Source organism: Bufo bufo, chromosome 2 (assembly GCF_905171765.1).
Source record: "Bufo bufo chromosome 2, aBufBuf1.1, whole genome shotgun sequence".
Taxonomy (NCBI): domain Eukaryota; kingdom Metazoa; phylum Chordata; class Amphibia; order Anura; family Bufonidae; genus Bufo; species Bufo bufo.
Window position 1 is genome coordinate 502,039,565 of NC_053390.1, and position 23,619 is coordinate 502,063,183.

Here is a 23,619-nt window from a genome sequence, read left to right on the forward strand (position 1 = left end):
AAGGTATTACAAGGCATTTACTTATGTATGTGTGCTTGCAGAGACGCCACCAGTTTTTCCTATAGTGTGCAAGCATGGCCACCGCTGATGGATTACAGGGTGGTTGTAACCATGGAAACAAGCAGTGTATAATGTGATGAAAAAATAAATCCAGCCAGCAAAGGAGACAATATAGCCAATCACAATAAATTTGTAAGTGCCTTGTATTAACTTCCTCTACATGATAAATGCCACTTACTGTGGCACAACCCCTTTGACATCCATTGTGGGAAAAGAGGAGTCTTAAGGAATTTTATAAAGGAGGACATGGCCATAAATGATATCATAACTTAGTGACAGCCAGCATGGGTGTACCAAGGACAGAAGTTTTTAGGCTAACCTGATTTGATCTTATGAGGAGGTGGGTAGAAGCCTGGAAAGAGGGACAGTGGTGGACATAGTGTTCTTGCGCAAAGCAGTTTTAGTCCGTCTGATTTTAGGCATATTTGCCAGGTAGTGGCCAGATCTCTGCCGATCCCCTTTATAGTTAATGGGGCCGGGACGCATTCAGGCAGCATCTGGCAATTTTGAATCCAGAAAGCAACATCTCTGAACTGTAGTGTGAAACTAGCCTAAGCCAGAATTTGGGTGCATTTAGATAAATAAATATTCCCCTATAGAGGAGATAAGAGCACTTATGTGGAGAAGCATGTAGTACTGTTTTATGACTAGCAAAATCTAATCCATTACCAGCATGGCTGTTGCTGTTTTTCCACACAATGAATGGTATACTAATCACCAGCAATAAACACAAAGTTGATCATTATAATAAAGATGCCAAGAGATAATAAAGGTTGCTTAGTCATATATAGTATGTCTAAACTTTAGCTTTAAGGATCTCTATATATGTCATAAATTGTGGAGTAACAAGGACTAAAGTTCAGGACACTCATTCATCAATTACAGATTTATTTATTACATTTAGGCTCCATTCACACATCCGCAATTCCATTCCGCATTTTGCGGAACGGAATTGCGGACCTACACTTCCGGGTCCGCAATTCCGATCCTGAAAAAAATAGAACATGTCCTATTCTTGACCGCAATAGCGGACAAGAATAGGCATATTCTCTTAGTGCCGGCAATGTGCGGTCCGCAAAATGGGGAACGCACATTGCCGCTGTCCGTGTTTTGCGGATCGGTGGATCCGCAAAACACACACACGGATGTGTGAATGGACCCTTAGTGTGTTTCTGATGATGCCTTTCTTCCTGAAGGCAGATGCAACAAAGGTACTGAAAACGTTGTTTTATCCCCTGCCCGACGTGCTTCTCCACACATGCTTGAAGTCAAGGGGGCAGCGGCCTCCTTGCTTCAAGTCACGGTAACCACGCCCCCTTCCCTGCCCCTTTACTGTGACTAACAGCCGGCTGTTCGGCAAAGACAGCCGAACTCTCGTGCATAAGCGCTGTCAGTCACAGCGAAGGGGCAGGGAAGAGGACGTGGTTACCGTGATTTGAAGCAAGCTGCCTCCCTGACTTCAAGCATGTGTGGAGAAGCACGTCGGGCAGGGGATAAAACAACTTTTTCAGTACCTTTGCTGCATCTGCCTTCAGGAAAAAAGGCATCAACAGAAACACACTGCTGACTACACGTGGGTACTGTTGGCGGCTTGGGATTGTTTTGGTAGGTGACAGATTCCCTTTAAAAAGAGACACTAAAGTTAAAGCTAATGTGCCATCAGAAAATGACCTATTCTTTAAATCTTTATGTTAACTCCTTAAGGACACAGCCTTATTTCACTTTAAGGAAGAGGCCATTTTTTGCAAATCTGACCAGTGTCCCTTTAAGTGGTGATAACTTTAAAACGCTTTGACTTATCCAGGCCATTCGTCACATATTGTACTTCATGACACTGGTAAAATGGAGTAAAAAAATATCATTTTTATTTATAAAAAAATACCAAATTTGCAAAAAATTTGGACAAATTTGCAAATTTCCAAGTTTCAATTTCTCTACTTCTATAATACATACAAAAATAGTTATTACTTTACATTCCCCATATGTCTACTTCATGTTAGTATCATTTTGTGAATGACATTTTATTTTTGGGGGACGTTACAAGGCTTAGAAGTTTAGAAGTAAATCTTGAAATTTCAGTGAAATTTTCAAAAACCAACTTTTTAAGGACCAGTTCAGGTCTGAAGTCACTTTGCGAGGCTTACATAATAGAAACCACCCAAAAATGACCCCATTCTAGAAACTACACTGCTCAAGGTATTCAAAACTGATTTTACAAACGTTGTTAACCCTTTTAGGTGTTCCACAAGAATTTATGGAAAATAGAGATACAATTTCAAAATTTCATTTTTTGGGCAGATTTTCCATTTTAATATTTTTTTACAGTTACAAAGCAAGGGTTAACAGCCAAACAAAACTCAATATTTATGGCCCTGATTCTGTAGTTTACAGAAACACCCCATATGTGGTCGTAAACTGTTGTACGGGCACACAGCAGGGTGCAGAAGGAAAGGAATGCCATGCGGTTTTTGGAAGGCAGATTTTGCTGGACTGTTTTTTTTGACACCATATCCCATTTGAAGCCCCCCTGATGCACCCCTAGAATAGAAACTCCATAAAAGTAACCTCATTTAAGAAACTACACCCCTCAAGGTATTCAAAACTGATTTTAAAAACATCGTTAACCCTTTAGGTGCTCCACAAGAATTCATGGAAAATAGAGATACAATTTCAAAATTTCACTTTTTTGGCAGATTTTCCATTTTAATATTTTTTTTTCCAGTTACAAACCAAGGGTTAACAGCCAAACAAAACTCAATATTTATGGTTCTGATTCTTTAGTTTACAGAAACGCCCCATATGTGGTCGTAAACTTCTGTACGGGCACACGGCAGGGCGCAGAAAGAAAGGAATGCCATGCGGTTTTTGGAAGGCAGATTTTGCTGGACTGGTTTTTTGACACCATGTCCCATTTGAAGCCCCCCTGATGCACCGCTAGAGTAGAAACTCCGAAAAAGTGACCCCATTTTAGAAACTACGGGATAAGGTGGAAGTTTTGCTGGTACTAGTTTAGGGTACATATGATTTTTGGTTGCTCTATATTACACTTTTTGTGAGGCAAGGTAACAAGAAATAGCTGTTTTGGCACAGTTTTTTTTTGTTATTTACAACATTCATCTGACAGGTTAGATCATGTGGTATTTTTATAGAGCAGGTTGTCACGGACACGGCGATACCTAATATGTATAATTTTTTTTTATTTATGTAAGTTTTACACAATGATTTCATTTTTTAAACAAAAAAAAATCATGTTTTAGTGTTTCCATAGTCTGAGATCCATAGTTTTTTCAGTTTTTGGCCGATTATCTTGGGTAGGGTATGATTTTTGCGGGATGAGATGACGGTTTGATTGGCACTATTTTGGCCTGGATATGACTTTTTATTAGCTTGCTATTACACTTTTTGTGATGTAAGGTGACAAAAAAATGATTTTTTTTACACCGTTTATATTTTTATTTTTTTACGGTGTTCACCTGAGGGGTGGTCATGTGATATTTTTATAGAGCCGGTCGATACGGACGCTGTGATACCTAATATGTATACTTTTTTTTTATGTAAGTTTTACACAATAACAGCTTTTTTTTTTTTTTTAAATGATGTTTTAGTGTCACCATATTCTGAGCCATAGTATTTTAAATTTTTTGGGCGATTGTCTCAGGTAGGGGCTAATTTTTTGCGGGATGAGGTGACTGTTAGATTGGTACTATTTTGGTGGGCGTACGCGTTTTTGATCGCTTGCTGTTGTATTTTTTGTGATGTAAGGTGACAAAAAAAATGGTTTATTTAGCACAGTTTTTTTTTTTTTTTTTTTTACGGTGTTCATCTGAGGGGTTAGGTCATGTGATATGTTTATAGAGCCGGTCGATACGCACACGGCGATACCTAATATGTCTAATTCCCCCCCCCCTATTTTTTACCAATTGTTTTTAACTTTATTTGGGGAAAATTACGTTTTTGTTTATTTTTACTTGAAACTTTTAATTTTTTGGGGGGAAAACCTTTTTTTTTTAAACTTTTCTTTTTTCACTTTCTTCTTTGTCCCGGGACCCCCCCGCGCATTTAGCCGAGGTGCCTGCTGATTTGAGTAAGCACCGGCTTCCGATCACCTGTGTCCTGAAGAGGTTAAACATATTCTTAGACTTTTTGGTATATTTTTTCCATGTCACTAGCTATATTTAAATAGTTCTAATATCTTGCACTGGCCTCTAAACCTAATAATTAGTCTGTATAATATGTAGCACTTCAGTCACCTGTAGCAAATACAAGACCACACCGGGAGCTCTGCTTAACCCAGCACTGACAGTCTTTCAAACTTGCAGACTTGTGTGTTCTATTTTCCTCATTGTGCCAATATTGTATGTAAGTGAGCAATAGAAGTCATACTCACAAGTTGCTGGTACAAAACCTTTTGTTTCTTTTATTTCTTACTTCATTCCAAAATAAAATGGTATATCATGAGGGACGCTGAGGCAGGCATCGTTCACACCTCCTCCCCTCCACGCCGTTTCGGGAGAACACCCCCCCCCCCCCCTTACTCATGCGTGCAGGTAGAGGGAGAGGTGGGGTATTTAGGGCACCAACAGCTGATACATACAGTGCTGCCCATAATTATTCATACCCCTGGCAAATTTTTACTTAAAGTTACTTTTATTCAACCAGCAAGTAATTTTTTGACGGGAAATGACATAGGTGTCTCCCAAAAGATAATAAGACGATGTACAAGGGGCATTATTGTGGAATAAAAAAACCTCTCAGCTTTTATTTACATTTGAGCAAAAAGTGTCTAGTCCAAAATTATTCATACCCTTCTCAATAATCAATTGAAAAGCCTTTATTGGCCATTACAGTAATCAAACGCTTCCTATAATTGCAGACCAGCTTTTTGCATGTCTCCACAGGTATTTTTTCCCATTCATCTTTAGTAATGAGCTCCAAATCTTTCTGGTTAGAGGGTCTTTTTGCCATCACCCTGATCTTTAGCTCCCTCCACAGATTCAAGTCTGGACTCTGGCTGGGCCACTCCAAAACGTTAATGTTGTTGTCTGCTAACCATTTCTTCACCACTTTTGCTGTGTGTTTTGGGTCATTGTCATGCAGACTGCCTGATGTTGTTGTTGAGAATCCTCATGTATTGCTCTTTTTTCATGGTGCCGTTTACTGTGATTAGGTTCCCTGGTCCATTGGCTGAAAAACATCCCCAAAAAGATTCTGAACTGTACTCGGGAATCACTATAGGTAAGAAGGAGGTCAAGCTGGCTTTATATGCCGATGATCTTTTGATCTTTATGGACACGCCTCAGCGACATCTAGGCCCCTTAATGGAGTTCCTACGTTTTTTGGGGTCCTTCTTGGGTTATAAAATAAATTCATCCAAAAGTGAGATCCTGGAGTTGCATGCCACGAATCCCCCCCAGTTCTGGACGGATTCGGGGTTCTCCCTAACAGCTGTTAAGAGACATATTACTTACCTAGGGGTGAAAATTGGTAAGCTCCCTGGGTCACTATACCAACCGAATTACCCTCCCCTCATAGCGAAAATCATATCTGAATTACAGAGATGGCACTCGCTCCCCTTGTCTCTTCTTGGCAGATGTCAGCTCATCAAAATGATGAGCTTCTCTAAGCTGCTCTCCCCCCTCCAAACGCTTCCGATTCTATTGAAACACACCGATATCACTGCTCTGAATAAGGCGTTTACCACGTTTTTGTGGTCCGGTAGGCGTCCTTGTATCTCTCTTTCAAAGCTCATGTTATGGAAACTGGAGGGAGGAGTGAAATTCCCGAACATAAGGGGATACGATTTATCCTGTCTTATGCAACATATTTCGGATTGGGTACACAATACTGACCATTTTTCAAATAGAGAACTGGAACAAAACCTAGTGACTCCTTGGAATTTAGTAGCGTGCCTACACTCTAACGTGGCCTCGCTGCCCAAGGATATTAAAACTTCGCTTTTATTGAGAGATACGATAGCAGCCTGGAAGGCGATCAGGAAAACAGTAGATTTGCCTCAATGAATCTCTAAATGGATGCCGCTGTGGGGTCACCCTGAGTTCCCTTTGGGGATTGGATCGAGACCTTCTGAGCTATGGATGTCTAGAGGGTTGACAAGGGCAGAACATCTGATGCACCGAGGGGAGAGGCGATGGCTGACCCCAAAGGAATTGAAGGAAAGTATGCCCTGCCGGATTCCCATTTCCTGCTAATAATGCAGATTTTGGGTTTCTGTTCACACAGGTTACGGGATCTGTCAAAGGAGGCGACTACGAACTCCTTTGATGAGGTCCTTAGTTTCTCTCCTCAAACAGTTTCCCTTTCAAGATTATATAGGGCTCTTTCAGGCAACTTCACAAAGGCCAAGGTATCCACCCTGTTTAAGAAGTGGGAACGCATCACCATGGATGATGAGATCGGGGAAAAGATCCTGGAAGGCTGGAGCAAGGTCCGCCAGTGTGTAATAAGTGAAACGTGGCGTGAAACATATTTCAGAATGATATAAATAATGGAAGTGGGGCACACTCTAGAAGTATAGGGATCTTTATTAACATATAACGCTATTAGTAACAAGACAGTGTGGTATCAGCATATATAAAAGAACAGCAGATAAATACTATGACATTAGGATAATGGATTAAAAACCACAATAAATACAGAGTCAAACTATGCGAATATAATAAAGTAAAAATGTATTAAATCAGGCAATGGGTATTAATAAATATGGATCCCAATAAATATGTTGTTGAATTCAGATATTCAATAGTGATCATACAATCGTCAATGGTGATCATGCAAACAATTCACTGATCGTACTTGGTATGTAGTACCGTGAATTTTGTGGTAATGTAGGTGATCCTCTCCTGCTGACAGTCCTTAATCACAACTGTTATCAATAGTCAAAGTCCTAAGCGTATGCAGCCTAAAGGTTTTGTTAGACAGTAGTCAGGCTGTTCATACGCACAGCGGCGTCCCGCTGTATTTGCTATGAAAAGCGATCGCTTGGAAGAGATGTGCAAGGTCTTACCCGAGGGTTTTGAAGTCCTGGATGCTGGGCTCTCGACTCGGCGTGTCTGTCCTGACTCCGGTCTCAAGAGCTGGTGTCCAGATTCGAATTTTGGCGCCAGTGAAGTTTGTTTGCTACACTTGGTGTGAACCTAGCGTATAGTAGCGTTGCGTCACTTCGGCAATTCGCTGGTTTGAACGGCAATCTTCCAGGCTTCCTCGGTCTTGCAGGGTCTCTCTACTTGATGGGGGGATTAATACCAGACGCGTTTCGGGGATTTACAAGAGTGACCCCTTCCTCAGTGGTTAACATCCCCCTGCTTGTGTTCCACTTTTATAGTGGATAAGGAATGCAGAAAAGGACTGGTTTGGAATCCAGGATTTTTTGGGATTGGGATCCATAGAGATTATTTCTGAATTTAAACGTGTATAAGAAAAGGGTGATACTCTTTATGTCGGCTATCTCATCCTAAGGTTGGCAAGTGTCCTTGCATGCATAATAGATTAATACATTATATAAAGAGAAGAGATAAATATAAAATTGAGCTAGAAGATAGTAAATATCAAAAAAGTCCATTTAAAAACATCCATATATGCATATGACATAAAAATATCATCAGTGAGTGAAAATGACACATCTATCCTAACAGAAGAATCAACATTTGCTTTTGAAATCACATCATAAAAAGCGCACTGTTACCGCCTATGTATCAGTGCGGCTTCAATGTATATCTAAGTCTCAAGGGTAATTGTTTCAGTGTATAGGCATTTATTTATATTTATATTACATTGGTCAATAATGCGGTCATAGCGGTGACTAACAAATTATATAGTGGGGTTTACATTTACCCTAATAGTCACATGCTGTAAAACATATCGACATGGTATACGGCTGCCGTGATAAACATATATTGGAAGCATTTGTATGGAAAATATCACAGGCATCCTGATGTAGAATGTCAAAGATATCTGGGTAATGATGGTATGTTTCCATATATATAAATATTGATTCAGTAGTCCAGTGCACTTTATGAAAAGATATCCTACAGAAGGCGCATATAGTTTCAATGCGGTTATGCTGCATTTTATATTTGACTAAACGATTTATTTGACAAATCGTTTAGTGACGCAACGCTACTATACGCTAGGTTCACACCAAGTGTAGCAAACAAACTTCACTGACGCCAAAATTCGAATCTGGACACCAGCTCTTGAGACCGGAGTCAGGACAGACACGCCGAGTCGAGAGCCCAGCATCTAGGACTTCAAAACCCTCGGGTAAGACCTTGCACATCTCTTCCAAGCGATCGCTTTTCATAGCAAATACAGCGGGACGCCGCTGTGCGTATGAACAGCCTGACTACTGTCTAACAAAACCTTTAGGCTGCATACGCTTAGGACTTTGACTATTGATAACAGTTGTGATTAAGGACTGTCACCAGGAGAGGATCACCTACATTACCGCAAAATTCACGGTACTACATACCAAGTACGATCAGTGAATTGTTTGCATGATCACCATTGACGATTGTATGATCACTATTGAATATCTGAATTCAACAACATATTTATTGGGATCCATATTTATTAATACCCATTGCCTGATTTAATACATTTTTACTTTATTATATTCGCATAGTTTTACTCTGTATTTATTGTGGTTTTTAATCCATTATCCTAGTGTCATAGTATTTATCTGCTGTTCTTTTATATATGCTGATACCACACTGTCTTGTTACTAATAGCGTTATATGTTAATAAAGATCCCTATACTTCTAGAGTGTGCCCCACTTCCATTATTTATATTATTTATCTCCTTCAGACTGGGTGTTGTCTGTTAGTGGGTGCACCTCTGTTTGGATCCCCACCTTATTTTAGTGCGACATTATCTACTTATTACATATTTCAGAATGATGCATCGTGCCATTTATGGCTTTAATTTTCCAGCATCGCCTCAATTCCCGGATCGCATTACCCATTATCCAAATTGTAAAGTGGTGGCAACGGATTTCTGGCATGGTATATGGACATGTACCAAGGTAGTTCATTTTTGGGCCACCGTGGTCGACTATGTCAAGAAACACTGGTTGTTAGAGTTACCTATGGAGCCCCAGGCTCTGGTCTTTCATTATATACGTCTTGAGGGGGGACAGCCTGGCAGTCCAACTCAGATCCTGATAATCTTACATTCTGTATTGCTGATAGCCAAAAGAGTTTTGCTTCAACGATGGCTTATGGATACCATGCCAGATATTCACGCTGTGGTCTCTGAGTTGAAGGTACTGTTGGGCTTTGAAAGAATAGAGGCAACGAGACACAAGGAGTGTTCAGCTTCAAAAATTTTCAGCAAATGGCGCACTTTTATTGCCGCACACTTTAGTCCCGAAGAGATCAAGGAGTTGGTCAAACCCTTTCAGTACACCTCCTGGTACCTTAAATCGTCTCTAGGTAATACCTTGGGTCCTCTGGCAGTTTAGCCCTGCCTTTCTTTTCCCCCCTATGCTCCCTCCCTCCCCACTTCTTTACTTTCCTCCCCGATTCTTTGATTATTGTCTTATTTATTTAAATTTAAACTGAAAAATGCAGTCAGATTCACATGTATAGGGTTCGTGTCCCTTTAAATGCTATATTTGACCCCTCTGCCCCTGTCTTGGGAACGGGGGGGAAGTATTTTGCTGTATGATATGTGGGTACATGACCCTTGCTTTTGTCTTTTTGTGAATCTGCTTCAAATAAACAGAATAAAAAAAAAAAAAAACATCCCCAAAGCATTAGGTTCCCACCAGCATGTTTGACAGTGGGGATGGTGTTCTTTGGGTTGAAGGCTTCTCCTTTTTTACGCCAAATGAAGGAAACATCATTGTGACCAAACAATAAAATTTTTGTTTCATCTGACCATAACACAGAAGACCAGAAGTCGTCTTCTTTGTCCAGATGAGCTTTTGCAAAGGCCAAGCGAGCTTTTGTGTGCCTTATCTGGAGAAGTGGCGTCCTCCTTGGTCTGCATCCGTGGAACCCAGCAGTGTGCAGTGTCCGTTGGATTGTCTGCCTTGAGACATTGCCACCAGCAGAGCCCAGATTCACCAGGATGGCCTTGGTGGTGATCCTTGGATTCTTTTTCACCTCTCTAACTATCCTCCTGGCCAGCACAGGTGTCTCTTTTGGCTTCCGACCACGTCCTCTGAGATTTTCCACAGTGCAAAACATCTTGTATTTTTTTATAATACTTTGCACTGTAGCCACTGGAACTTGAAAACATTTAGAAATGGCCTCGTAGCCCTTTCCTGACTTGTGAGTAGCCACAATGGGCAGCCGCAGGTCCTCACTGAGCTCCTTTGTCTTAGCCATGACTGTCCACAAACAAACTGCAGAGAGCTGCTGTTTTTCACCTGTTGAGTTGATTAAAACAGCTGTCCCCAATTAATCAGCGTAATTAGGATGCTTTAGAACAGCTTGGACTATTTGAAATGGTATAGAACTTTTGATTTTTCCACAGACTGGGACAGTTTGTGAAGGGTATGAATAATTTTGGACTGGACACTTTTTGCTCAAATGTAAATAAAAGCTGAGAAATGTTTTTTTCCCACAATAATGCCTCTTGTACATCGTCTTATTATCTTTTGGGAGACACCTATGTCATTTCCCGTCAAAAAATTACTTGCTGGTTGAATAAAAGTAACTTTAAGGCCTCTTTCACACGAGCGTGTCCGGATAAGGTCCGGATGCGTTGCGGCAAACCCACGCGAGTAGGTACGCAATTGCAGTCAGTTTTGACTGCGATTGCGTTCCGTTTTGCACGCGCGTGATAAAAAATTTAATGTGGTACCCAGACCCGAACTTCTTCACAGAAGTTCAGGTTTGGGTTCAAGGTTGTGTAGATTGTATTATTTCCCCTTATAACATTATAAGGGAAAATAATAGCATTCTGAATACAGAATGCATAGTACAATAGGGCTGGAGGGGTTAAAATAAATAAATAATGTAACTCACCTTAATCCACTTGTTCACGCAGCCAGCATCTCTTCTGTCTTCATCTTTGAGGAATAGGACCTTTGATGACATCACTGCGCTCATCACATGGTCCATCACCGTTGTGATAGATCATGTGACGGACCATGTGATGACCGCAGTGACGTCACCACAGGTCCTTTTCCTGTGCACAGCATAGATGAAGACAGAAGAGAAGCCGGGCTGCGCGATCAAGTGGATTAAGGTGAGATAAATATATATATATTTTTTTAACCCCTCCAGCCCTATTGTACTATGCATTCTGTATTAAGAATGCTATTATTTTCCCTTATAACCATGTTATAAGGGAAAATAATAATTATCGGGTCCCCATCCCGATCGTCTCCTAGCAACCGTGCGTGAAAATCGCACCGCATCCGCACTTGCTTGCGGATGCTTGCGATTTTCACGCAGCCCCATTCACTTCTATGAGGCCTGCGTTGCGTGGAAAACGCACAAAGAGGAGCATGCTGTGATTTTCACGCAACGCACAAGTGATGCGTGAAAATCACCGCTCATGTGCACAGCCCCATAGAAATGAATGGGTCCGGATTCAGTGCGGGTGCAATGCGTTCACTTCACGCATTGCACCCGCGCGGAAAACTCGCCCGTGTGAAAGGGGCCTAAGTCAAAATTTGTCAGGGGTATGATTAATTATGGGCAGCACTGTATATGCAAACTATATCCTTTTATACACGTTGGTAGGTTGTGGAGGTAGTAAAAAGTGGAGTCCATGAGGAGAATAACAGTAGGAGATTGTTACAAAGGGAGACCTTTTGGATAGTGAAACTCCAGTCTTTAATAGCTTTAGTGCATTTATATGATTGATCACTTTCATGTTTTAGGGTTATTTATGGCTATGTATTTTGTATAAAAGGATATGGTTTGCATATATGTATCAGCTGTTGGTGCTCTAAATACCCCACCTCCCCCTCTACCTGCCTACATGAGTAAGTGGGCGTGTTCTCCCGAAACGTCGCGTAGAGGGGAGGAGGTGTGAGCAATGTCTGTCTCAGCGTCCCTCATGATGTACCATTTTATATTGGAATGAAGTAAAGAAATAAAAGAAACAAAAGGTTTTGTACCAGCGACTTGTGAGTATGACTTCTATTGCTCACTCACATACAATATTGGCCTAATAATATGTCGACTCTTCCTATTTTGTAGCAATTGCTTTCCAGCAGCCATTAATCATAATCATAGGCAGGATTACAATGACAGATATCATATATACAGTGCATTTGTAAAGTCCTCAGACCGTTTAACTTTTTTTCACATTTTGTTATGTTGCGGCCTTGTGCTAAAATAAATAAAAAATCACGTTTTCCCCTCATACTCAATCTCCCTTAATAAAAAGAAAACAGGATTTTAGATTTTTTTTCAAATTTATTAAAAAGGAAAAACTAAATTTTTACATAGCCATAAGTATTCAGGCCCTTTGAAATTTAGCTATGGGGGTCTTCCATTTCTACACCTTGATTGGAGTCCACCTGTGGTAAATTCAGTTAATTGGACATGATTTGGAAAGACAATCCTTCCCGACAATATGCTGCTGCTCGGCGGGTCTAACGCTGGGTTCACACCGGAGCGTTCTGAAAGGAGCGCTCTGTATGCGCGATTGTACGGGTGTTTACAATCGCGCATACAGAGACAAGCAAACACACATTGTCGCGCGTTCCCGAAAGTCTTTGTACGGGAACGCGCGACAAACGCCCGAAAAAACGCTCATGTACTTGTTTGAGCGTCGGGCGTTTTACAGCGCGATCGTACGTGCTGTAAAACGCCCAGATGAGAACCATTCCCATAGGGAAGCATTGGTTTCTCCTTGTTGAGCGTTTTACAGCGCGTAGGAACGCGCTGTAAAACGCTCAGGTGTGAACTGAGGGTAAGTGTCATGTCTGGGGGAAACCAGGCACTGCTCATCACTGAATACAACATCTGTGGAGAGACCAGGGAAGATGGCAGCCACCATAACCATGTTCAGGAAATGGACTAAAAAATATACAATTAGAAAATAAGGAGTTTGTATTTTCTCCCCGTGTTTGTGTGGGTTTACTCCGGATACTCCAGTTTCCTCCCACACTCCAAAGACATACTGATAAGGACCTTAGATTGTGAGCCCCATTGGGGACAGCTTGAAGCTAATGTCTGTAAAGCGCTGCAGAATATGTCAGCGCTATATAAGTACGTAAAATAAATAAATAAATAAAAACTGATTAGAAAAATTACCGGTAGATATGTATCTCTGGTTTTAACTGGCATAAAAAATGATAGGTGACACCTTACCTTTAAAGTATGCTTCATCTGCATTTACTGTGCAGGAAACCACAATCTATTGTCTCCTGTCACCTGGGGAGCAGCTTCAGGCTGGGGAGAGGCTGACTGAAGAATTCTACTGTAGGACTGAGTAGGATATGAAACTGTACATTGTCATCAGGCGTCATCCACTTCTAATTCAAGGGGAAATTCGATCGGGAAAAAAACCTACATTGTGGCAGTTGTCATCTGCTGCTTCATTTGTAACATCTGACTTCAATGTAAGGCACAAAAAGGTAACAAAACTGTATGCACGTTTTCCTTTTTGTGTCAAACAATTTCAATGTTAACCCCCTGAAGACCAGGCCAGTTTTAATTTTCTCGTTTTCATTTCTTCCTCCACACTTACCAAGAACCATAACTATTTTACTTTTCTGCTCGCTTTTTTTTTTTTTTTGCAGGACAAGTTGTATCTTTTAATAACAACCGTTCAGCCCTTTCCCTCTGACTAACCTCTCACATGCCATCATCGCTTAGGGTGGCCAAACGTCCGGTTTTTCGGCTCCCTGTCCTCCGTCCGGCGCAAGGCCTGAACAGACGCAGGGATGTCCACCCTTTCAGTAGCTGACACTCAGACAGCAGCACAGTGCTGTCTGAGCGTGAGCTGCAGCAACTGACTGAGGCTTCTCTCACCTCCAGTCAGTCACTAGAACCGCAGACATGGCTCCCTGAGGGGGAGATAAGCACCCCGGCTGCCCCCAGCTCACCTTCCATTCAGAAAGTTCTTCCCTCTCCTCCCCCTGTTTGTTTCCCATCCGGTGATGGGGGTGTGGCTTCACTGAGGTGGGCATGGCCGGTGAGGCCTTCTGGGGTGAAGCCAGTGGCCCCCCTACCGTCGCTACTGACCATGGGGACTGAGGGGTGAAATGACTGGAATTGGAGTTCTCATATCTCTTTATACAGCTGTGTATGGAGCCAGCTCAGCACGTGATTCAGCTGCATACAGCCCAACTGCACCTCTGACATACAGTCAGGTCCATAAATATTGGGACATCAACACAATTCAAAATTTTTTGGATCTATACACCACCACAATGAATTTGAAATGAAGTGAACAAGATGTGCTTTAACTGCAGACTGTAAGCTTTAATTTGAGGGTATTTGCATCCAAATCAGGTGAACGGTGTAGAAATTCGAACAGTTTGCATATGTGCCTCCCACTTGTTAAGGGACCAAAAGTAATGGGACATAATAATCATAAATCAAACTTTCACTTTTTAATACTTGGTTGCAAATCCTTTGTAGTCAATTACAGCCTGAAGTCTGGAATGCATAGACATCACCAGACTCTGGGTTTCATCCCTGGTGATGCTCTGCCAGGCCTCTACTGCAACTGTCTTCAGTTCCTGCTTGTTCTTGGGGCATTTTCCCTTCAGTTTTGTCTTCAGCAAGTGAAATGCATGCTCAATCGGATTCAGGTCAGGTGATTGACTTGGCCATTGCATAACATTTCACTTCTTTCCCTGAAGTGAAATGTGTGAAGTGCCGTCCAATGAGTTCTGAAGCATTTGGCTTAAGATGAGCAGATAATATTGCCTGAACACTTCAGAATTCATCCTGCTGCTTTTGTCAGCAGTCACATCATCAATAAATACAAGAGAACCAGTTCCATTGGCAGTCATACATGCCCACGCCATGACACTACCACCACTATGCTTCACTGATGAGGTGGTATGCTTAGGATCATGAGCAGTTCCTTTCCTTCTCCATACTCTTCTCTTCCCATCACTCTGGTACAAGTTGATCTTGGTCTCATCTGTCCATAGGATGTTGTTCCAGAACTGTGAAGGCTTTTTTAGATGTCAATTGGCAAACTCTAATCTGACCTTCCTGTTTTTGAGGCTCACCAATGGTTTATATCTTGTGGTGAACCCTCTGTATTTACTCTGGTGAAGTCTTCTCTTGATTGTTGACTTTGACATACATACACCTACCTCCTGGAGAGTGTTCTTTATCTGGCCAACTGTTGTGAAGGGTGTTTCCTTCACCAGGGAAAGAATTCTTCGGTCATCCACCAAGTTGTTTTCCGCGGTCTTCCGGGTCTTTTGGTGTTGCTGAGCTCACCGTTGCGTTCCTTATTTTTAAGAATGTTCCAAACAGTTGTTTTGGCCATGCCTAATGTTTTTGCTATCTCTCTGATGGGTTTGCTTTGTTTTTTCAGCCTAATGATGGCTTGCTTCACTGATAGTGACAGCTCTTTGGATCTCATTTTGAGAGTTGACAGCAACAGATTCCAAATGCAAATAGCACACTTGAAATGAACTCTGGACCTTTTATCTGCTCATTGTAATTGGGATAATGAGGGAATAACACACACCTGGCCATGGAACAGCTGAGAAGCCAATTGTCCCATTACTTTTGGTCCCTTAACAATTGGGAGGCACATATGCAAACTGTTGTAATTCCTACACCAGTCACCTGATTTGGATGTAAATACCCTCAAATTAAAGCTGACAGTCTGCAGTTAAAGCCCATCTTGTTTGTTTTATTTCAAATCCATTGTGGTGGTGTATAGAGCCAAAAATGTTACAATTATGTCAATGTCCCAATATTTATGGACCTGACTGTATATTTACCTGGAGCAGATTAAAGGTGTTTCCCAGGTTCAAAATATTGATAGCCTATCACCCAGCATCTACATTATATCTGATCAGTGGAGGTCTGACTTTAGTCACCCCCAGGATGAGCCAGTGTTGTAGACACCTGTTTACATTGCTCCACACTGTAAACCGCTACTCGTAGATGAGCAGGTATTACATTTTTGTCCCATTTACTTGATGCAGTGATGCTAGTAGTATGGCACGTGACCACTCAGGACACCGGTATGGCACAACTTCACCAGCAGGTCATAAAACAAAGAACTAAAACCACTGGGGGCCACCACCCTGATCCCAGCCTGGGTTTAGAACCCACAGCACATGCTTGAGTCTGAATCTCTTGCAAGCACTTCGGTGACAGAATCAGACTGCAAGTTGTGATCCCAGGCTGGAATCACATGCCCAATGTATGGCAAGTGATCCCGGAGGTGGCGTGGGATTGCAGCACAACTTGGAATAACCCCTTAAAATAAATAAACATCTATGGCAGATGCTAATCAAATATTAATTCAAATCTGAATACATCACATATGTACATGATAAAGCCACATTTGAGTGAAACTGGCCTTAAAGGGTTTCTGTCACCAGATTTAACTCTATTAAGCTAGCTGACATTAGCAATGTGCTAATGTCAGCTAAACCTAACTAGCCTATTCCTACTTTTATCTATGCCCCCGTTACTCCAGAAATCTAACTTTTATAATATGCTAATTATGCTCCTAGAGGCTCTGTTCTCCCACCTTTGTCGCCTCCCTCCAAGTCCTGATTGACAGTGCCAGGCAGCGCTCGCATCTGTCTGCCAGCCCTGTGCTATGGTGAAATCTCGCGCCGTTCAGCATTCGGCGCAGGCGCGGTGAGGGAAAGACGCTCCCAGGCTGCCAGCTCACCGCACCTGCGCCAAATACTGCACAAGATTTCACCAGAGCACAGGGCTGGCTGGCAGACAGATGCGAGCGCTGCCTGTCCCTGTCAATCAGGACTTGGAGGGAGGCGACAAAGGTGGGAGAACGGAGCTTCTAGGAGCAGGAACAACGCCCCCTCGCTCCTAGAGGCTAATTAGCATATTATTAAAGATATATTTCTGGCGTAACAGGAGCATAGATAAAAGTAGGAATAGGCTAGTTAGGTTTAGCTGACATTAGCACATTGCTAATGTCAACTAGCTTAATAGGGTTAAAACTGGTGACAGAATCCCTTTAACCCCTTGAAGACTTAGGACGTACCGGAACGTCCTAAGTTTATATCGCGATTGCGGTGCGGTGGGGGTTAATCGCAACAGGATGTCCGCTGAAATCATTCAGCGGGCATCCTGTCACAACGCCGGGGGGTGTCCCGTGACCCCCCCGTGTCGGCGATCGCCGCAAACCGCAGGTCAATTCAGACCTGCGGTTTGCGGCTTTTACCTGGTGCGGCGGGCAGCGGTGCCATCGGGTCCCCATGCGGCTGTAGGGGGGACCCGATGGCGTGGAAGGCAGCGCGATGTCTAAGGAAGGCATCACACTGCCTTCCGATGACGAGCCTGTGAGATCCAGCCCCCTGGATCTCACAGGCCGGAAGCTGTATGAGTGATACACACAGTATTACTCATACAGCCAATGCATTCCAATACAGAAGTATTGGAATGCATTGTAAAAGGGATTAGACCCCCAAAAGTTGAAGTCCCAAAGTGGGACAAAAAATAAAGTAAAAAAAAAGTTGAAAAAATACAGTTTCCCCCCCCCAAAAAAATTTTAAGTTTCAAGTAAAAATAAACAAAAACGTCATTTTCCCCAAATAAAGTAAAAAAAAAATTGGTAAATAATAGGGAGAAAAAAAAAAGTATACATATTAGGTATCGCCGCGTCCGTATCGACCGGCTCTATATACATATCACATGACCTAACCCCTCAGATGAACACCGTAAAAAATAAAAAATAAAAACTGTGCTAAATAAAAAAAAATTGTCAAGCTATCAAAAAAGCGTTTGCCCACCAAAATAGTACCAATCTAACCGTCACCTCATCCCGCAAAAAAAGAGCCCCTACCTGAGACAATCGCCCAAAAAATAAAAAAGCTACGGTTCAGAATATGGAGACAATAAAACATCTTTTTTTTTGTTTCAAAAATGATATTATTGTGTAAAACTTACATAAATAAAAAAAAGTATATATATTAGGTATCGCCGCATCCGTATCGACCGGCTCTATAAAAATATCACATGACCTAACCCCTCAGATAAATAACGTAAAAAATAAAAAATAAAAACTGTGCTAAATTTTTTGTCCCCTTACATCACAAAAAGTGTAATAGCAAGCGATCAAAAAGTTATATGCACCCCAAATTAGTGCCAAGGAAACCGTCATCTCATCCCGCAAAAATCATACACTACCCAAAGTAATCGCCCAAAAACTGAAAAAATTATGGCTCTCAGACTATGGAAACACTAAAACATGATTTTTTTTTGTTTCAAAAGTATACATATTAGGTATCGCTGCATCCGTGACAACCTGGTCTATAAAAATATCACATGATCTAACCTGTCAGATGAATGTTGTAAATAACAAAAAATAAAAACGGTGCCAAAACAGCTATTTCTTGTTACCTTGCCTCACAAAAAGTGTAATATAGAGCAACCAAAAATCATATGTACCCTAAACTAGTACCAACAAAACTGCCACCCTATCCCGTAGTTTCTAAAATGGGGTCACTTTTTTGGAGTTTCTACTCTAGGGGTGCATCAGGGGGGCTTCAAATGGGACATGGTGTCAAAAAAAACAGTCCAGCAAAACCTGCCTTCCAAAAACCGTATGGCATTCCTTTCCTTCTGCGCCCTGCCGTGTGCCCGTACAGCAGTTTACGACCACATATGGAGTGTTTCTGTAAACTACAGAATCAGGGCCATAAATATTGAGTTTGGTTTGGCCGTTAACCCTTGCTTTGGAACTGGAAAAAAATTATTAATATGGAAAATCTGCTAAAAAAGTGAAATTTTGAAATTGTATCTCTATTTTCCATAAATTCTTGTGGAACACCTAAAGGGTTAATGACGTTTGTAAAATCAGTTTTGAATACCTTGAGAGGTGTAGTTTCTTAGATGGGGTCATTTTTGGGTGGTTTCTATTATGTAAGCCTCGCAAAGTGACTTCAGACCTGAACTGGTCCCTAAAAATTGGGTTTTTGAAAATTTCTGAAAAATTTCAAGATTTGCTTCTAAAACCTCTAAGCCTTGTAACATCCCCAAAAAATTAAATATCATTCCCAAAATGATCCAAACATGAAGTAGACATATGAAGAATGTAAAGTAATAACTATTTTTGGAGGTATTACTATGTATTATAAAAGTAGAGAAATTGAAACTTGGAAATTTGCAACTTTTTACAAATTTTTGGTAAATTTGATATTTTTTTATAAATAAAAATGATTTTTTTTTACTTCATTTTACCAGTGTCATGAAGTACAATATGTGACGAAAAAACAATCTCAGAATGGCCTGGATAAGTCAAAGCGTTTCAAAGTTGATAATGATGAGTCATGAATATTCATGAGCTCCTGACTCTCCCCGCCCACCTGCTGCTGAATGACAGTTTGTTTCCATAGGAATCAGCAGCAGGTGGGCCGGGGAGTGGCTATAGCTGTTAATTAAATATACGCTGGACTCAATGACATCACGCCGGACTCCAATCAGCTCATTAGCATGCGGCATCTTTGTGTGTATATTATGAGGTAACCATCTGTCACACCAGTAAGTGAATACATCTAAGGTACTTTTTAGTAGTTAATGATTGTATATAATTAGTTAGATTATAATCAAATATCCACATGACAGGTTCCCTTTAAGGTGAAATAGGGCTGAGTCAGTAAGGGGTTAAAGGAGTTGTCTCGTGAATATTCACTTGCAGTGGTCGCTGCAGAGGAAAGTGCTCTTAAATGCTGGCAATTTACATATCCTGGCAAATGGACAGGGGTTGTCTTTATGAGAGTATAAAAGAGGGGAACCTCCTTCTATTACATAATAGGTTATATTGGAACGGGTTGTCTCAAGACGATAACCTCTTCAAGTATAGTTACAATAGGAATTCCAATTCAATTTGCTGTGCAAAGCAGATCTACACAAGGACATTTTTTTCACCTCCAGATACAATATAGAAGCAAGATTCCAAATGTTGAAATATAGAAGAATAATGTTAAATGGGTTTTCCAGTAAAAGTTTTTTTTTTTTTTTTCTGCAGCATGGCCCCTAAAACAGAATCATCATACTTACCTGCTCCACGTTGCTCTGGTGGTCCGTGCTCCATCTTCCGGTCCCCGTCCTGTTTACATCTAGCGGGCATGGTGACATGCAATGTTCCAGCCACTGACTGGCTTCATCGAGGACGTGCTGTTTGTGGCCACATTACCACTGAAGCCAGTCACTAGTTGGAGCAGTGCATGTGACCATGCAGCACCCATGTAGACAGCGCTAGTGGTTGGACTACCACAGTCCGCTATTTTATCACCTATCCTGTAAATAAGCGAGAAATCATTTTGTGGGATAACCCCTTTAATGTATCACCGGAAATCTAGTATGGATAAAGGGGGTGGGCTTCTCAAAGAGGTGTTTTTTGGGGGGAGAATTCACAGTTTCTACATCATAGACACAATTTATGGTTCTTCAATATTCACAGTTTAGATGATTTTGGTCTCTGCATGAACGATGATGTCATCCAATGAAGGAGCATTTTCTTGTTCATCAGGTGATCGGCGGCACCTATACACAGGGCAATTATCGGGAATGAGTATTCCTAGGAACTCGATTTTTGGCCCATGTAAATGGGTCTTTACTCTGAACATATAATTTCTTATTGGAGAAGGATAGATAATGTTTGAATGAAGAACTGGCTCTTTAAAGAGAAATATTTGCAGAGCATAAGTGAGGCAATGGCCCTCCCCCTACCGGAGTAGAGTGACAGTGACATCACAGCTGTTAGAGGGAGAGCTAGCTCAGTATACTGCACTGGTGGCATTTCTTTACTGCACTCTTTTCCAGCTGTCACACTGAACCTACAGGGAACGCTTGGAAGCCTCATTACTTTCTCATCAGAGGAGGACACTGCGAGTTTTCTGGGATTTTAGCACAGCATCTCAAGTCTTTTATTTTTAGGCACTATAATTCATGTGCACTTTATCTGCCTAAACCTGTTCACCAAGGTAACAACCAGATATAGACTGAAGGCTACACATAGGCTGGCATTGGATCTGCTGCTGCTGCACTGCTGATTCTGCCTTACTCAGATTCTTTTTTTGGAGAGTGTCGTTCAACTAAATTGGCTCACTGATTGATTGGCAGATGCTTAGGTGACCACGTATTTTTGGAAACATAAGCTTGCAATCTGCTCTTATTGTTTGTCAAGAAACAGAATATGGAAGCTATGCAAAAATGATCTTCCTGGAGAGGAAAGCTAGGAGTGCTGACTACTGTCTGTACTCTCCATAGGAAAGTCAGGCTTGCCTCTCAGTTCCTTGTGCTCTCTGCCTCTTCTAATGATGGGAATATTTTTCAAATGGAGGGTTAAAGGAGGTTTTGTATGGGCCTTAATTAACTCCGACAAACATGCATGGTATCTTATATTAGCACGTTGTGGACGTTTGAGGACTGTCTAGCACTGAAAACTTAAACGTGGATATGAGTTTACCTACAGACTGTGGTTTCCTGGTTCCTATGGACTATGGAGGACGTAAGTTATATAATGGACACGTATATGGGTCACCATGTGCAGTCAACAGACCTATCGATATCGTACAAAGAAGGAGACGGTAACTACATTTATAGATAATATTTATTTAATTTTTAAAAATGAGGCAACTTTGGTGGTGTTTATTCTGGAGTAATATTTTCATCTTGTCACAAGTGACATTAACAGTGCCCTATTGATCACGAGAGGAGATGTGCTATATTAATAACTGAGCTACTTATTGGTCATACTTTCCCTCAGCCTTCCCATTGGATGTTAGGGTAAAAAAAATTGTAATCTGAAAGCCCCAGGAAATTGGCTACTTTGGACATATGTCTAGACGGCCTGAATGGTACAGTGTGTTCCTCTATTGATTGCTAGCTTTTTTGTGAAGAATCTTGTATATTGATTATTCATTCTATGAAGCAGAGGTCTCATGGGCCCCCATATATACCATAAGCCGATCTCTGAGCACTAGTCTTAGGTATTGTGAAGGTAGGACGATCTGGCTTATTTATGTCTTGTTCATGGATGGAGGATATGTCCCATTCATGTCAGTATGTAAACAGCCATTGAGCTCAGGAACCAAATTTCAGCTTGATTCTCCTTTCTTGCTGTAATCCAGAACAGAATGACAGACATGCTTGCTCACATTGTGTAAAGTGATTAATATCAGTCCCCGATATCACACAACGCAGCCACAAGCTCAGCTGTCTACATTTTAATATGTGTGAAAAATATGCTGCCATTAGTGGGTGTGAAAACAAGAAAGCATCAGTGACTTACAGGCTGCAAACATTTCACTTTACACTGGTTAGTTTTTATGCTGGCTTCATGCTCACATTTCTGGGGAGACGTGTTGAACTAATCCAAACTGCTACAAATTTCTTACGTTTATCCCATAATTATGGTCCTTTGCTTTTCTTGCGTTTATCCCATAATTATCATCCTTTGCATGACAGAAAGAATAAGGATTCACCAAAAACCCATTGTCCTCTACTCATTGTGGATCATCCTGACCAACCAAGAGGCACAGATTTCCCCAGTTGGAAATCCTTCAATAGTATTAGAAGGACTCTGAGGACTCAGTGATGCCTGTTAGGGCCGTATTACACCAACAGATTATCTGACCGATTTTCTGACCAATCATTGGTCAGATGGCCAATTACACACACAGATCTTTTGTTATACACACCAACTACTGGTCTGATTGGACAGAAATTGGTCAGATAATCTGTTGGTGTAATACAGCCCTTAAGGTGGATTTACACCAGACGATTCTTGTCACGGGTAGAATCACGGGAATCGAGATAGAGCGGAGGTGCACCCCCTGAGCTGCCACCCGGTCCCCTGTCCCTGCCTACTCTCACCACCCGCCCTAGGTGACGGAGCGCAACTGGGCGACAGTCCCTAACCTACTAAGTGCAAGTAGAGAGACACAGACAGCAGGGAAGAGGACAGCCACTGAGAAGTTACAATAAGCTGACAAGAGGTAGAACAAAAATGGAAGGCGAGGCGGGTCAACTAGCCGAGGTCAGTCCAGGAGGTCACGTCAGAACAAGGGAAGAGGCAAAGACAAATGCGTAAACAAGTCGAGGACAAAATCCAAGAGGTAGCGTCAAGGTACAGGGAGCAGGCAGAAGAGGTGTCAAGAGGCGGATCGAGGTTCAATTCCAGAGGTAGCTTAATAACAATAAAGTACACAGCCTATAGGACGAAAATCACAGGCAACCTGTAGACAGCAGGCCGCCTGTATTTATAGTGGGGAGTGAGGGTCATGTGACGTGGCCAGCGTCACATGACCGACAGACAGACAAGTCGAGCACTGAGTGATCAGCTCGGCGCTCAAGGCAGACCTAGGATCAGGGAGCCTCCCAGCTAGCAAAGCCCCCTGGGAACAAGGCCAAACACAGATCCTCGCTCCTGAAGCTAAGCAGCAGGTCTGT

General features: G+C 41.7%; 1 protein-coding gene across 5 annotated transcripts in view; it reads left to right on the forward strand.

Annotated features, from left to right (window-relative positions):
* Positions 1–23,619, forward strand: part of PDE4C (phosphodiesterase 4C) — a 1,350,958-nt gene that overhangs the window by 1,191,164 nt on the left and 136,175 nt on the right. The window contains exon 1 of one of the 5 annotated variants that reach the window (XM_040417810.1): positions 21,563–21,755. The exons of the other annotated variants lie outside the window; for them this stretch is intronic. Within the exon in view, the coding sequence (XP_040273744.1) occupies positions 21,625–21,755 (131 nt within the window). The 5' untranslated portion in view covers positions 21,563–21,624. Of the gene's footprint in view, positions 1–21,562; positions 21,756–23,619 lie in introns of those variants that run through there. 5 annotated transcript variants of the gene reach the window in all.